The sequence below is a fragment of the Rhea americana genome, unplaced genomic scaffold, assembly GCF_003343005.1.
Source record: "Rhea americana isolate MKP2758 unplaced genomic scaffold, rheAme1 scaffold_1, whole genome shotgun sequence".
Lineage (NCBI taxonomy): Eukaryota > Metazoa > Chordata > Aves > Rheiformes > Rheidae > Rhea > Rhea americana.
In genome coordinates, this window is record NW_028185038.1 from 18,890,232 (window position 1) to 18,906,873 (window position 16,642).

At 52.1% G+C, this 16,642-nt stretch overlaps 2 protein-coding genes across 2 annotated transcripts in view; one reads left to right on the plus strand and one right to left on the minus strand.

Moving 5' to 3' along the window:
• Positions 1-788: 788 nt before the first annotated feature.
• On the minus strand, positions 789-16,504 carry ANKRD16 (ankyrin repeat domain 16). Its single transcript, XM_085299880.1, has 8 exons — positions 16,424-16,504; positions 14,188-14,408; positions 10,224-10,266; positions 9,024-9,132; positions 7,017-7,178; positions 3,837-3,915; positions 2,333-2,528; positions 789-2,095 (listed from the first exon to the last, which is right to left on the minus strand). The coding sequence occupies exons 2-7, from the start codon at positions 14,396-14,398 to the stop codon at positions 2,368-2,370; spliced, it is 765 nt and encodes a 254-aa protein (XP_085156006.1). The 5' UTR covers positions 14,399-14,408; positions 16,424-16,504; the 3' UTR covers positions 789-2,095; positions 2,333-2,367.
• Positions 15,790-16,642, plus strand: part of FBH1 (F-box DNA helicase 1) — a 30,534-nt gene continuing 29,681 nt past the window's right edge. Inside the window, exons 1-2 of the mRNA XM_085325865.1 lie at positions 15,790-15,888; positions 16,471-16,572. Coding sequence (XP_085181991.1) covers positions 15,790-15,888; positions 16,471-16,572 — 201 coding nt within the window. The remainder of the gene's footprint in view (positions 15,889-16,470; positions 16,573-16,642) is intronic.

The window sequence follows — 16,642 nt, forward strand, 5'->3', positions numbered from 1 at the left end:
ATCCTTCTAGTCTTCCGTCCTTCCATCTCTTGGTATTTCCCTCCCCCGTCTTCCCATCCTTCTGTCCTCCCATCCTTTCTTCTCTTCTTCCCTCCTTCCATCTCTGGTATTTCCACCCTCCTATCTGTCCATCTCATCCCTCCATCCTTCTGCTCCTCCACCCCTCCATCCCCACATCCTCCAGTGGCCCCCGATGCCACCGCCTTAGTGCCGGCCTTTCAAGATTTTGGATTTGGGGTTTGAGGTTTTTTGGGGCATTTCACAGATTTGCTTCTTCAGCGCGGTTTGGCACCCCTGAGATGAGCTTAGCCGTGCTCAGCGGCGGCCGTCCACCGACGGGCTAAAACGAGAGATCTCTGGAGCCGCGTCGGACCCGGGGGATGGACGCGTCCGTCAGCGGTCCCCGAAGGCACAGCCGCACCAAGCCTCTCCCATGCGTCACCCCAATTAAACGGCGCAGCCGGGCGGCGGGATTAAGCACCCCAGCTCGGATTAAACGCCCGGCGCCAACCCGTACTGTTGGCGCTTAAGGCGTCTTAATTCGCTTACGCGGCCGTGGCCCCCGTACCGCCCCAGCTGGCTGCAAGGGCAGGGGCGAGGCCGGATCCCCCCGGGGAAGATTCAGGAGAAGGGTAAATCATAAACGTTGCTGAGGACGTGCCACTGCATGTCCCTTCCGGACGAGAGCGGAGCCTCTTAGCTCCCAGTCCCAGGAGCTGCCCGGGCAGACAGGCCCCCTGTTACTGGCCAAAAGGCTTCAGAAATCAGAAAATACCATACAAACAGTGCAAATTCCCTTTTATATTTCCAAGGCTATGGCCAGGAAAGCTAGAAACAGACAGAGGAAAACGTTCTCCTTTGGTTCCTCATAAAAGCAATCTGTGCTCATCAGCAGGCCACGAGGGAGGAACAGCTACTTCCTGGGTTGGGAAAACCATGAAAAATGGGAATGAAGCAGCCACTTGTGCTCACATGGACCAGGCTGCAGTATTACTGATTTGCTTTACGGAGGCCAGGGCCAGATTTAGAGAAGCATTCAGGATCTCAAGAGGAATAAAGCCACTTCCTAGCCTGTCCAGAGGCTGATGCGGCTTCCTTTGCCCTTCCAGTATTGATTTATTTTCCCTCTCTGCTGGAAAAGGATCTCCTTCTTTTCACAGGTCGGGAAGCAAGACAGAGAAAGACAGACTTACACCTGCAGGGCCCAAAGCAGGACTTTGCAGGCAGGACCTGCTCCCGGGGCAGCAGCAGCATCTTCCAAAAATCCTCCAGCGAGGATATTTAGAAACTGGAACAAGCCGCCACTGTACAACAAATACAGCCCTGCCGATTACAGGCCCTGGCAAGCTGCCGCCCAGCAGTCCCGTGTCCTGCAAACCAGTGCTCCAGTTTAAAAGGGCCTGGAGGAGCTCTGTGATCCCTCCAGCTCTTAGCTTTATGCGTATTCCAGACTGTCAGAGACTTACCAGCCACATTAAATATTAAGCCATCTCCCTACGCACTTCAAAGAGTGAGATTTTTCTTAAGTTCATTGGTGGCGAGAAGTGCCAAGCAAGGTTGTCTGCAATAACGAATACCTCTTTTTTTAGCCTGATCCGAAGATCCTTGACGTCACCACAACGTTTAGGTTTTTCTCTTGATTTCATCAGGCTTTGGGATCAGGCTTGGCTCACAGAAAGGATGCAAGAGGCTGAGGTAGCTCGAAGCTTTCCTGCACTGCCTACTGCAGTTCTTGATCCTGGTGAAGGGAGAGTCACCAAAAGCTCATCTATGTTGCACCACGCTTGGCCTCCTTCAGGATGCTACTGAAAGAGAAGGTCACTTAAAGCAACTTAACAGGTTCATGAAGAGGAGGTCCACAGAGGGCTTTAGGAATCAGTGGTCCAGGTTTATCCTTCCCTTCAGGATGTACTGAAACAACCCACGAAGAGCTAAGCAGGCTCCAACGGCTTCAAGCCACATAGGTCCCCAGAGGTCATCTACCCAGGGCACCTGCAGCACTTTCCCCGAGTGTTTTTTTTGGGGGGCTGCAGTCTCAAGCCAGTTGGATGTGCTGGCCGCTGCACAAGCAGAGCTGCAGAGGTGTAGTTCAGCCCTGAAATACGGAAGAGAAAGAAGAGCAGCCATGAATTTAAAAGGACGAGGTCACGCAGGAGCATGAGAGCCCGGATGCATTACCGCCGTTATCTCAGATAATCTTATTTAAAGCACGCTTTCTCCTAAACACACTTCCCACATGTCAAGCTTGAGCTCTCCGTTCAATCCTTGGGTAAAAATCCCACCATCTTAGGCAGGTGGCTGCCTAAATCCGAGTAAGCGATAACAAACGTACCATGCTGAAATGCAACAGTCCTTCTTCGGTTGGTTTCATGCACTAGCATCCATTTCTTGGAAAACCTGGATGACATCCGGCTTCCTTGCAAGCTGCCGTGCCAGGGTGCCCGTGCTGTCCAGGGAGTCCCGCAGCCCGGCGCGGAGCAGGATCCGCGCGCAGGTCGCGTGCTGCCCTGCGCAGGCCATGTGCAGGGCTGTGGGGGAGACAGGACAAGAAAGGAACCGAGATTTCCTGCAGCTTCGGCCTACACCTGCTTCAGCTGCAACCATTGGCTTTCCAGTGGAGGAAATCGGATTCGCAGAGGGAACGCACCGAGGGCAAAAGAAGACTTTTTCCAATTATATCACCCAGCCGAGCACCCGTGTAATGACACAGCAGGGCTCAGCTGCCACGGCTGTGCCCATCTGCAACAAGGACAGGGTGACTAAACCTACGCAGGCAGGGGACACGTCCTCTTCCGTGCCCCGCTGCGCTGGCGGAAGAGCTATCAGCCCACCTTACCCTGGCTGTTCGCTGACCTCCTCCTCACCGGTTACTAGACCCCTCCAATCCTGCGTGGGGCCAAGTATCCTCTGTGCCCAGGGCCGTTAGCTCCTGCTGCAGTCGGCAGGCTGCCGCTGGCCTGGCAGGCAGCATCGGGACCCCCCATGCAGGACTCCTTGCAGGCAGCCCCAGGACACACTGACACCAACGTGGCAAAGGCGCCGGGGAACGAGGCAGTCGATGGGCACAGGAAACCATGACAAACGTCCCAGGGTTGGACGAGCTCAGCGGAGCTTGAGCTTACTCATTAAGGGGGTGGAGGGAGAGAGATCGAGAGATACAAGACTGTTCATGCTCGCTGCCGAAGCAAGTTATTAAGCAAACCTGAAGACTGGGGAAGTTGCCAATTTTGTCAACAGCTGAAACCATTTATATTCATATATATATATATATATATATATATATATTAGAGATGCAAAAGATGCTTCACGCTGTCCTGCTGGGAATGCCAATTTACTGACATTACTATAGCAACTATATTTACGTTCAAGCTCTACGTTATTATTTGCTCATAAGCCATTCTTAAGCAGCTTGCTAAGGAACGGAGCCTTAGGAGAATGCACAGTTATCGTATTTGTCTGCTCACCCTAAGAGTTTTGCATTGGCTAATTTCAGCTAAATTTGACGGCGACGTAAGGGAACCGAAGATAGTAACCTCTGGAAAGTTTCATGCAAAATAGGCAGCTGGGTAGAGAGAAACCCAAATGAGTGCTCATGTTCCTCCCCCAAGGAAAGGCCACGATGCAGGCTCAAGCCCGTCATTAGACGTCAGAGAAGCCAGAAGGAAGAAAGCCAGTGCTGCACCGCTCCAAGATCTGTTTGCATACATGCAACCGGCGCCCCGCCGCGCGGTCTGCTAAGCAAACACAGCGCTGGCTGTTCTGGCAGCTGAGCTCCTCATATTAAAGCACACTCTTGGCATGATGCACAGGGTCAGGAAATAAGCCGGCAGCCTTACCGGAACGGCTCTTCCCATCCTTTGCGTGGACATCGGCGCCGAGGGACAGCAGCGTCTCGATGGTGTGTGCATGTCCTTCCTGCATTGGTGAGCACAGGCAGGTGAATTATTCAGCAGAACCAACCTTGCAAAGTTTCTCACCTTTGCATCCAGCAGAAACAGAACAGGCCAGAAAAGAGAGGAGGCCGCACACCAACTTGTCCGTCACTCTGCATGCAGCACTGGGAAGGGCACAGGCCTACTCTGTTGTGGTCAAATCTGGGGCTATCAGGAGCTGCTCCAGGCACAGAGGAGCTTACAGCAGCTGGAAGTCAAGGCCAGATGTCTGTGGCTGTGTGTATCCTGTCTGTTAGCCGGGGGTTGCCCCGGCAGAACGGACATGCGGCCTCGCTGCCTTTATCGCTGCAGGAATAGGTCAGGGAGATGCCACCAGGCACCTTCTCCAGCCCTCCCGTCAACAGCACGTGAGAGGAACCGGGGCGCAGCCCCTGCTCAGCACGTCTGCACGCCTTGCATGCCCATGCCAGCTCTTTCGACCCGGAGGCTGAACAGAGAGCAGCCCAGGGGCGTAATTCTCCCTGCCAACAATTAACACAATGTTTAAAACTAAGAGAGTTCAGTTACTACCAACAGTTCTTAAAACCATGCTACACTGAAGAGCCATCTCTGATGGTGATGTTACTGCTGTGCCTTGGCAGGGCAGACGTGAAAGACGCAACTCAGTGCAGATTCAGACTCCAATCTACTTTCAGACGACCATGGATCCTGCAGGATCTTCCTGATCGTGGCTCATCAGCCCCCTTGGTCAGCAGATCGACCTTGCGCAGTCAGGAGGACTTAACGCAGTCCTTGGTGTCAGGAATTTGGAGAACTGGCTCCCACCATGGCTTTGCCTTCGCCGATGACTGCAGAGGATTTAATGCCCAAATGAGCAGTGACTTACAACTGGGTGGCAAGGCCTCAAGATGTTTCTTAATAGCAAATTAAGTGCACTGAAACTGTCAACCGTTCTTGCCTTTTCCTCTCCAACCCTCGTCTCCGGTCAAATAACTCAATTAAATTGCTTTTAACTGCAGCTGGCCACAGAGCTGTAGGAGCTCTGACTTACCTTTAACAGTTGGCAGCTGGCTGTTTGTTAAAAGGCCTAAATGTCAGCATAAAGCTGTGTGCTCTCTCGCACCGTAAATCTAGTTCAGCCACCACAGAGATGTAGAGCTGCTTTTATTAGGGTGTATTGCAGCCCAGAGAGCAGAACCTGTTGCCAATCTGGACTGTTATGCATCTGTCTGCGTTGCCCCCCAGGTGCTGGCATTTCCTAAAGGATTACTCTGGTATTCGTAATGCCTTACGAGAAGACGCAGAACGCCGCGCTTCCGCACCTTCACGACCCACAGCGTCCTCCGTCTTTCCTCTACCAGCAGGTGATTTGTAATGCTGCAGGGGAAAATGCAACACAGCCCCCCAGGCCCCTCCTCTCTGCAGAAGCCTCTCCTTAAATAAATTCTCTCTCCCTAAATAACATGCCTGATTTTGTAATTTCTTTTTTGCTGCAATGAATTAGCCTTTGTCACACAGCATCTTATTTTTATCCCCACCACCCACTTTTTCCCCCATCATCGTACGACTCGGTAGCATCTTATTCCTTCAAGCTCACGGCTCTCATTTCCCTGCTGCACACACACCCTCTCTCAGCAGCAAAGATGGCAAGACAGGAACTGCTTTAGCTGCCACAGCCTTGGCAGCAAATTGAGTTGAAAGCGTAATTTGATTTTCGTGTATTTATAAATGCAAAGTAATAAGAAAAGAAGAAAAAAATACCACCAGCCAAACAAATGATGCTGTAAATATAAAGTGACACTGAGCCTCGGGAAGGAAGAGAAACCTATCAAATCGCTCCTCAATCAGCCACTCGCCAAGACAGAGCTGGGATCTTCTCCAAGGCACATTATATTCCCCAATAGCCTTGCTGTTAAACGTACCCTTGGCAACCAAGAGGGCTTTCAACATGGTTTTGCAGAGCATGAGGACGGGAAGCTGGGAGAAAGGCCTCCTTTGTGGGAGCCAGCAAATGCCACGGCTGGGTCCTGCTGGAGGAGAATACTGCTGCCAGCACTCTCAGTAAGTGTCATTGATGCTTTTGTAGGAGCGGGGCACGGGGACGCGGCTTCATTCCCACTACTAGTCTAGACGGGGCTCTGAGCGCTGCATGTTAAAGCTCCTGAGGTCAGGAGCTCTCCTGAGGTGGGACCTTCGCTCTCTGCAGGCAGGGAGCACATGTGGGTGTGACAGCATGAAGCAGAAGTGAAGCAGCAGGGCTCCAGAAGGCATCTGGATCAGTGGTGAGGGTTTGGGGACCTTCACTGGCACATCCTAGGAGCGTTGCAGGACTCATAGCCCACCAGGCCCTGCGACCCTCATGGACGTAAGATGGGAGGAGGAGAACACTCAAACTACCCTCATTGACCAGAATTCAAAACAGTTCCTGGGTGAAGGACACGGAGAAGCCTCAGGGAGCTCCATCCGCCCCCCTACGTCTCCATTCCTGTCTAAGCACAGGCAGGCCAGACTCTGGCCTAATCATACAAAAGTTGCTGAAGAAAGAGTAGGAGGAAATCTGAGCACATCTCCACTGTCAGGCAACTGAGTGGACACTGGTGAGGAACTGTCATGTCTCGGGAGCTGCTGGACACCTACAGCTCCTGATAGCCAGTGAGGCTTCAGGTGCCACAGTTTGGTCCAAAGGCAACAGGTTGGGAGTATAACTTTCACCAGCGATATGGCTCCAGTCTCATCCATGGCACAGACAACCGGATGGCTGGTAAAGGAGCTGTGACCTAGTGCCACTCACTTCTGCTCCTGCTCAGTCACACTCAGACACAGGACATACAGGAGGGCTTAGAAACCCTCAGCACAGTCAGGGACAAGGGCAGGAATGCAGTGAACAGAGCAACTCAGATACCCACCACCACTGTGCAGACAGCTAGCCACACCTGACAAGGGTCTAAAAACCATTAATCAGGGTATGGGACTGGCCAGGAGAATACAGACAGCGACATGGGATGAGCCAGGAACGTAAATCCTGCATCAGGCATGAAGAAAGCAAAGCCTGTTTCAGATGCCTGTCAAGAGCACACCAGCTAGTGGAGACTTCGCAGGGGAAGCACAGGAGCAGGGACCAACCTTGGCTGCATAGTGGAGCGCTGTGAGTCGGAGCTCCGTCGCTCTCTCGTTGACATCGACACCCAGCTCGGAGACGAGGAAGCGGATGGCTCCATCCTGGGCCGTGACGGCCGCAAGGTGCAGAGACTGAGCGCCCAGCGCGTCCACGGCTGAAGGACAGGCCTGAAGTGGCAGGATGGAGGGAAAGGGAAAGCAATGATCAGCCTGACCAAATCTTCAAGGACCATCACTAGCCCACAGAGTCGAGTCCACTTGCCACTGTCATGATGATGGCAATGAACACGCAAGGTGCCACCAGCAGGGTTGGTGCAGTTGGTACACGTGCCGCCACTTGCAGACCAATGTCAGCTCTCTGCTGAGCTTGTTAAGTGATAAGCAAAGCCAGTGCAAAAAAGAGAGAACCAGGCCCACTCTCTTTTCAGTTGTAGCACACAGTATCTCTGTTACGACGGCCTGGTCCCTCCGGAACACACTGTCACACATTTTACTGGGGACATTTAAAAGGTCAAACTTGGATTTATAGGGTTGTCTGCATAGGGCATCCCAGGGCTTACCCAGGAATTTAAGCATCACTGCTTATTTCTTGGTGATAGTAACAATAAAAACAATGACGTTTCAGTTCTTTAAAGCAGCAAGAAACAATCCATCTCTAGTCTTTGTGGTGGTGAAGAAGGTAGAGAGAATCAGGATCCTGCCTTAACAGAAGGCGATGGGCTGGACGATCTCATGAGATCTCTTCCAGCTCTTGCCTGTAGGAGTCTCTGAATGTGAATCGCAAAGATGCAAAAGAAGGCAAACAGAAGAAATACACAGTGCACTCATCGTAAAGGATATAATCTTGCCTCTTGCTGTCTAGTGGCCTGACTCACAGTTTTATAAAACCTAGAAGATAGCAATGCTGCCATTAGAGCAATGCCAGCTTCGTGGCAGTAAGCCAGGGCATCAGAATGAGGAAATTAAATCAACCAGTCCATCTTCGCTGTTCAAAAATGTTAGCAAACTTTGCAAATATTTTATAGTGTAAGGGCCAGGCGAGCAAAGGCAAGCACACAAATGTCTGCTGAAGTCCACAAGCATCTGTGTGCTCAAATGCAAACTAGGCATCAAATTGCCTTTGCTGCCCTGCCCTGCTGGGTGAGGCTACATGCTAAGCTGAGTACATCCACCAGCTCGCTGTCCCTGGAAAGCATGGTCGCACGTTCCCTTCCCATGCTCCTGGCTCGCTCCATGCCATGCTGGAGGCTCAGCTGGCCAACTCAACCTGCCACCACAGCAGATACCTGTTCACTGGTTTTGCCATGCTGGCTTTCTGCCAGATCAGCAAGTCGCACCAGTGCAGCAGGGCGACCAAGAGGCACCAGAGCTGGTGCGCTGGAGAGGCTGGTGGAGGGTAAATGAGGGAGGCGCAGCCTCATCTCCGTGAGAATCAGTCATTAGGTGGGCTCCAACCATTTCACCACCAATAAATAATGCAGTGGTCTGGTTCTTGCAGCAAGCAGTTGGCTCTAATGACATCTCTATTACGCCTCCTAAGTTAGAGGAAATCAGAGATTACTGGGAGGCAGCATGGGAGCGGCAGCTGTCACGAGAGAGGGAGGCCGGAGATGAGCTGCTGCTGGCACGGCTACACGCCTCTGCGTTACTCGCGCTCAGTGCTGCCACAAGAGCCTCCACGCCGAGCCCTGCCACCAAACAGCTCTCGAGTGCCCAAACAGCTCTCGAGTGCCCGACCGGGCTTTCACACGACTGCCCCCCGAGGCGCTGGGCAAACCCCCTCCCGCCACTGCCTTGTGTCTCCCTTCCCCTTCCGTCAGCCCTCTGAGGTGAAATCTACCCCGTGCGTGCAGTCCTGACAGGCTTACTGAATCCTCACTTGGCCAAATCTCACTTAATTCCAGGGGGAATTTGCCTGAGTCGATCCTTTATGATTTGGTTAGGGGAGAACTGCCTTTCATGGCAGTTCTAGGACAGGTCCCAGAGAAGGGAAAAGAGGTTTCTGGCACCTACCTGGTGTTTTTCCAGGAGCAGCCGGGCAATGTTCACATGCCCATTCTGGATGGCATCCATAAAGGGAGTGACTCCACAGTTGTCCCTGCTGTCAGGTTTGTACTGGCACCTGGGAGAGAAGACAAAAGCCATCCCCGAGCACAGAGCTGCTGGCATCTCTAAAATCCTCACTGCACCACTTGCTTTACATTGATATCAGTGTATTTGATCAGAAAAGACACATACACAAAGCCTGTCCAAAGACCATGCATAAACTCTCCTCAATGCTTTACTGCCTGGGGCGCGGCTGTGTGCTTTTTCGGTCAGAGATCTGGTATTTGGCTTGCTCAGCTTGCTCGAGCTGCAGGGAAATCATTTCTATTTCCCTTGCCCCCAGCACAGACCATCTCTGAGCCGGGTAAGATGTGCGCAGGCCTTGTACTGGCAGACGGGAAAAACGTCTCTTCACACGGCAGTGCCACATACAAAATTAAAGCTCACACCCCTTCGAAATGAGAGAAGACTGAACCAAAATTGAGAGCCTGGCTCGAGTCACAGCGCGAGGGCTACGTTCACCCGGGGCCAAACGTGAACAGCAGTCTGCAAGGCTGGAACAAGCCAGCTAAAGGGACTGTGCCTGGGGGTGGCGATGGCTTTCCCTCTGCTGCAACGCCAGAGAAAGCCGGCACCGCCGCTTAGCAAGGCAACGGGATCAGGATGCCTGGGCAGGGGCTGATTTAAAGCCACTTCACAGCAGCCACCCGGGAGCCGCAGCCTGAAAATAAAGCCCGAAGGTTCAGTCCAGCTGGAGGAGCTGCACCCAGACCGAGCCGCCACCGAAGTGTTTTCTTGTTATCATCCAGCCTCAGACACACTGCAGGCAACTGGAATGAATCAGCACGGAGAAAGAGCCGAGTTATATAACGGGGGCTTATGTCACAGCAAAGTCTGAGCCTGTCAGGAGAGCAGCTTTGTCTGAAAGGCCTGCAAGTGGCAGCGAAAAGCCGGAGGAAATGGAGATGGTCTTGGGATTGCGAGCGGGGCGGCTGTGCAGCCGGGCTTCCCGCCCGGCAAAAACGCCCTTTGCGCGCAGGCGGCCGGAGCGAGGCCAGCGCCGGCCGGGAGGCGGGCAGAGCGGCGCGGCAGAGGCGGCGTGTGCGCCCGGGCCGGCGCGGGCAGGGCTGCGGGCCCGCAGGCGGCGCCGAGGGGAAGCTCGCTTACCGCTCCAGGAGCAGCTCCACCACGTCGGATCGGCCGTGCATCGCTGCGAGAGAGAGGAAGCGCAGGGTAATTTATGTTTTTGTGCCACCTTTTGCGAAACATAATTGTGTTTCTGATGTGAAAGGAGTTCCAAGAGGCTTTGAATTCAAAGCTTCTCTTTTTTTTTTTCTTAATTAAAACATTGTCTCCAGATATCAAGCTTTCCCCTCCCCTAATCCCATAGGAAAATATCAGATAAAACAGAGAAAAGGCATGGCGCACAGGCACCGTTTGCCTCTGCTCGCAGAGTGCACGCGTGAGAGGGTACATGCTGCAATTAAGCTGACACAAAGATCTTTTCCTGATGGAATCTGTTAATCCCTTAAGCGAAACGTGTGAGAAGCAAAACGAACACGCAGCCGGGAACTGGAGAACAGCCGGATGGTACCGCCACCCCTCCGCAGCCGCGCAGACTGCCCGGCACTCCCATCCCATCGTCCGAGTGAAGCATCCTCGCCCAGACAGTATCTCAGCAGTGTGGGGAGGATTTGAATGTCAAGCACTGAAATATTCTGCCTTTTTTTACACATTGTATTATAACAACATATGGAGAGCCTTAATTTTTTTTTTTTTTTTTTTTGCAGGTCATTCTGCAAAACAAATGAAACAAATTAAAGAAAAAAAAATCAAATCAATCCGAGAGCTGCTACATGAGGCTGTTTACTCTCAGTGCCATGGAAGAAGGGCCCTGGCACACGTGTGTTACCAGCAGTAACCTTTGGACGCAGCTGCATAATAGATGCTCTTTGGTAGTAAAGCCCGATGGGGGCTTCCCACCCTCCCTCATCTCAGCTCTTCGCTCCGGCTTCCTGCCCGTTTATCACCCCTTCGCCTGAGCTGATGCAAACACAGGGAGAGCCACGCTTAGATGGAGGCTTTAGAAAAACCCAAGCTATCTGCAAAAAAAAACCCAGGCAACATGATTACATCCTTTAACAGCAACAGAGAAACAACAAAGCTGCAGCGCTCAGATCCCACAGTCGCACTCCACTTCCTCTAATTACATCTCCCCGCTCTCTCGCCTTAGGCTACGGATATACGAAGCAGCAAAGCTAGAGGAATGAACCCAAAAGAAATCGCACTGGGAGAAAATTATCCATCATCTTTTGAGGGATAATTGTGCCCCGAAGCCAGCTTGACTGGTCACGGGTTAATGCACTTCTATCCACACCCTGAAATATAAACTCTCGTTGACGGCTGTTTGTCTGACATGATTTCCCCCGGCAGCTCCAGCACCGTCTCCGGCCCCTCGCCCGTGCCCCCGCCTCAGGGGCTGTGTATGTGTAACATCTTCAGCGATGGGGATGTTGCACCAGCACCAAGAAATCCAGGCGGCAAGCAGCAGCCCCCAGCAGAATCCTCTGTTAGAATTACATTAGCAGCAAAGGTGGTTTTAGCAGCTCCAGCCCTTCCTGCTGCCCAGTTGCTCCTGTGCCAGCTGCTGTGTGGTTCAAGCTCTAACTCGGATCAGTGAAATGACCAGAAACCAACCCAAAGAGAAGCCAGTGGGAGGAGGGGATTTTCTCTGATCACCCCCTGGAGCTGGGTTTGCGCACAGGTCCCCAGCCGCAGCAGCAGCAGCGTAACCCATGCAACACAGAGAAGAAAGAGGAATCACCCTGCAAGCAAGATGCTGGCTTTGCCCCGGGGAACATCACATGTGGGAGGCCACCCAGAGCTGGAGACGCTTCTATGTAGGGGTGAGAACTGGGTGTTGGATGCCACCACCATGGCACCCCCAGACCCTAAATACCATCAGGAAGGAAGGAGACTTCTGACTTCAAGCTCAAAACCATCCCTTTTCCCCAACTCTCTCTGTTGCTGACCCCGTCGCCTGATCCTCAACTCCAAGGTGCCAACCCAAAGTCCACCTCTCTGCTGGGAGAGGGCTGGGGTTGGGGGCTGTGGGCACAGCTGGCTGGCCAGTACATGGAGAAAGAAGACATGGTGAAGGGCCAGACGAAAGTCTGAGAGGGAACAGGAGAACTGCAGATACGTGCAAGTATGCAGGGTTTACCCATTTCTTATTCAGGCAACCTGCTCGTCATTGCCAAGCCTGAAACATCCAACAACTAAATCAGCTATTTTTCATTTCCAGGTCAAGCACAAGGACTAAGGCACAGCCACTGCCTGTGGGCTTGGACTGTCACTGTCGATGAGCACAGTGCAGTGGACGGGCAACCACTGAGGTCCCGCCAAGTAACGGGAATGACAACCAAGGAGTGACATAGCCAACAGATTAATTAGAGCACAGCAGAGGTCTCCTGACGATACCTTGGGTCTTTTCAGAGAGTCAGTCCCAATTATGCTTTTGGGGAAATGAGTTTAGGTAGCTGCTGAGCCACAGGGTCGCTCAGCTCTCCCGCAGAGACACTGCTGAGCCCCAGGAAACTCTGGCTAATCCCTGCTCAGTGATGGGGAATGTTTCAGACTCAGGTCAACCACCATCCTCTAGCCCTCAGTCCCACAAGGTCACCCTGACTTGCTGTCACATCCATCTGCCTTCACTCAGCCCCTCACTCCCTTCATCAGGGCAGAGTTAAGAGGATTTAAGCACTGGGAAGACACGCATTACGTGTACCGTCTTGCTCGCACAGGTTTGGGGTAACTGGACTTGATACTCTGGAAGGACAACGAGGCATGGCAGCAGAAACTTAATTCTACGTTAACAGATTTTTGGGCCACTCAACTTATTAAGTTTCAGAGAACTTAATGGAGGCACGTATTATCCTCATTTATGCACTATTCATAAATTAGGCACCCAGGCCTTAAGGACAATGGAGCGAAAGAGTCAGAAGGTCAGAAACCAAACCCAAACTGTCTCCAGGTCATCGTTCAGACAACTGTGTCCTTCTGCTCCCCACAACACACAGTTATTGTCTGTGGTTCTTCAAACCAATTCACTCCCTTTATATGTTCCTGGACACCAAAGAAAAGAGCAAGGCAGGGGAACTGGACAAGGTAGGCGCCAACTCTAACAACAGTGCCTGCATGTTCCCGGCACAAATTATCCTTTTCCCTTACAGAAACACACTGTGTATTTCTCACTGCTCAGTGCCACCTTCTTAAAAGCAACATGAGAATAATAAAATTTGCAGTGCTTTTCCATGATGACCTAACCCACCAAGCATTCACACAGAGACCGATCGCATCGAGAGATGCGTCCGTTACAAAAACCACTGAAAAGAGCGCAAACCACACTGGTAAAAGCAGCCACCAGCAGGCAGCTCCCCAAAGGTGCCTTTCAGCAGCTCTGACAGTTTTAGGACTTTTAAAATGCCCACAGGCTTACACTCAGAGCCTTGCAAACTTCCCAAGTGCGATTTGCAGCTGGAAAGGCTTTATACACCAGGAGAAAGTTACTGCAACGTGTCTTGAGCTGCGGGAGCTCGGGTACATCTGTCACAGGAAGGCAGAGAGATGAGTGGAGAAAGACCCAAACGCCCTGGCCCAAGGAGGTCGGAGTCAGCAGGTGACCGTGAGCACTCCTGGCACGGATCTGCCACTCCCCAGGGAACACAACCATCATTCACCACAAAAATAGGCTTCAAGCACGGGCAATAATCCAGCGCAATGGGAATTGAAGACCCTCCAACCTCACAAGCTCAGTCTCTGGCACATCATTAAGAGGCATTAATTCTAACTATTTATCTGTAGGCAGCTAAAAGGAGGCATCTGTCCTGAGGTGAAACCCTGTAAAGATGTAGCACAGCAGTGTTCACAGATTGGTGAGCTGCCACCAGTGCACCACTAACCTCCCTTCCTTTAATTTTCAGTAAGTTAATATTTAACCGCTTCCCTGTGGTTTGCTTTTCCAAACTAAACAAAAACCTTAACATCAGCCCCTCTCTGTTCTCCACTGCCACCACAGCCCACTCTCACTCTTCTCCTCCCACATGCCCAGCAGTGATGGGACCCTCCTAACCTGCCGTGTGCAGGGGCGTTCTCTTTATTCTGCTCTCCGTGTCCCAGCTGTCCGGGGACACGGCCAGCAGGTACTGGAGGATGTGGAGATGGCCCTCCCGACTCGCGATGTGGAAGCAGTTCCAGCCATCCTTGTTCTTCAGCAGCGGGTTTGCTCCATGCTCCACAAGGTGCTTGATCACCTCCAGGTTTGGCCTGGTGCAAGCCATCATCAGGGGAGTCCTGAAAGAAACACGTCAGTGCTTTACAGGTCTGATGGCTTTTGCTCTATCACCTGAACTTAAAGCATGATCTAAAGGTGGCTGTAGCACCAATTGGTCTGCCTAAAGTACTTAGTACTACTGATCCTGTAGTAAGCTAACAGGGGGGAGAACTGATGTGCTAAAAGTACTGGAAGCTAGGAGGAAACTTTGCCAGCTGAAAGCATAAGACCTTCTCCAAGCAGAAGCCCTGGGCTTTATTGTCTCACTTGCATTCAGAGGCTTTACTTGAGCAGCACCACACTTTGCATACAGATCCACGTGATTTTGCAGCAGTGTTTTTTCACGGAGGTAATATGGAGTCTGCGCATATCACAGAATCACAGAATAGTTGAGGTTGGAAGACGATGGAAGGAAGCAAATCCATTAATGTGACCCCAGGACAACCTGCTGCTTTCTGTTCCTTCACTAAATACAAGCCTCGTGCTTGTCAGACAAGAGCCAGGGGAGCTAGAAAGAGAAAATACCCCAACCCATAACTCATCATCTGCCTGGTCTCCCCAGCAGCTCTCGTGGTGTGGTGGCAGGACAGGTTCACCAATGTTTTTCTTTCCCAGTGACCCGTTATCTCCACATCTATTCTTCTCCACCGTGAATCTGGGAAGGTTGCTGGATCTACAGCCTCCATTGGCTGTCTGGGGATGGGTATTAGTTGAGGACTTACCCTCGAGGCAAAGCGTGGGTAACTCAAGGTGGTAAACCCACAGCCACCTCCCGTGTGAAGTTTTAGTCTGGTGACTAATTTCACTGACCTCACTAGCACCAACCTGTATTTGCCTTAATTACCACATCATATAAGTGACATGATGTTAGCAATGATAATAGCTGAACTGCTCTAAGTGAGAGTCATGTTTTCCATTTCATCTGTTTACAAAATTTCCCCAAACATTCAAATCTGGGTGCACACACAGACTGGATTTTGAGCTTTGCCAGGAAAGAGAAACAGTTCTCCAGTACTGAGGGGATCATCTCCTTAACAACACACATGATGGCTAAGAAGAGCAACAAGAAACATTCCTTACTCAGAAAAAACAGCAGCAAGAGTGATTTGGATTAGACGTGGAGAAAAAGGTTCCAGTTGTAAAGACAGATAAGGGCTGGAACAGAGTGCAGAGAAAGGAGATAAAATCTCCAGCGATGGAGATTTTTAAGACCAGATTAGACACGCATCTGCTGCGGATGATGTGGTAGAGCTGACAGAGCCAGGAGCTCAAGGTTTCTTGCAGCTCTGCTTCTATGCAGTGTCTCGGGTCAGTGTATATTTTCAATGCAAGTAAGACTTTGTCCTAGGGCTAGGCCATGCACTAGAAAGCATGCAGTGCTGCTTTTTATCCCTGGACAGAATGGGAATACTGGGGAATATAATGGAAAACCAGGCCTGCAAGCATGTTCGTATCCAGCTTGTGAAATCTCTACCTTCCTCTGCTCCCCCTGATGTCGATGTGAAGCTGGCACAGCCTGCAATTACGAGGACTGGGACAGTGCTTTAGCACTGGTTTTATTTCACCTTTAATAACACGTCCCTGGTCTTTCATTTGGTAGGGAGAAACTTTATTTTCAGCAGAAGAAAGCCGTTTCCTTCACCAAGAGCAGGATTCTACATGCACGTAACAATTTCATTAATCAGGCCTGCTGCACGTCCGTGGAACAGCACTCATCTACTCCCAATGCGCGTTCGCTCCTCGTTTGGTTACGCGTTACCCAGGCGAACACAAAACCCGAAGAAATCAGCTTCCTGACGGCGCTGCTCAGGCTGTGCTTCCACACTGCTACTCCCACCAGAAGCAAACCTGCCCGAGGGGCTCGGCTCCGCTGGCAGGGATACGACTCGGTTTTTTAAAAGCTCCTTAGGCCTGAGATTGGCATCAGAGCGCCTGGGGCAGGGAAAAGCTGGAATCCGCTGGGTTCCCGGCGACGGGGGAGCGGGGAAAAGCGCCCCCACGTACCGGAGAACCACGCGGCGAGCCGGCGACCTACCAGTCGGCCTTTTTCAGGCAGTCGACGCTGGCGCCCTTCCGCAGCAGGTACGAGACGCAGGCGGCGCTGCCCGCCGCGGCCGCCTCGTGCAGGGGCCGCTTGTAGTCGCCGTCGACGCCCTCGAGGCCGGCGCCCAGGCCCTCCACGAGGTAGGCGAGGACGTCGAGGCGGCCGTGGCGGGCCGCGTGGGGCAGCAGCAGCGCAGCCGCCGCCGCCGCC

Coding starts and splice junctions, on each gene's coding strand:
- ANKRD16 (XM_085299880.1), bottom strand. CDS start 14,398: ATGATGGCTTGCACCAGGCCAAACCTGGAGGTGATCAAGCACCTTGTG. Junction 10,267..14,187: donor AACGCCCCTGCACACGGCAG/GTTAGGAGGGTC, acceptor TCTCTCTCGCAG/CGATGCACGGCCGATCCGAC. Junction 7,179..9,023: donor TGCTCCTGGAAAAACACCAG/GTAGGTGCCAGA, acceptor CTGCCACTTCAG/GCCTGTCCTTCAGCCGTGGA.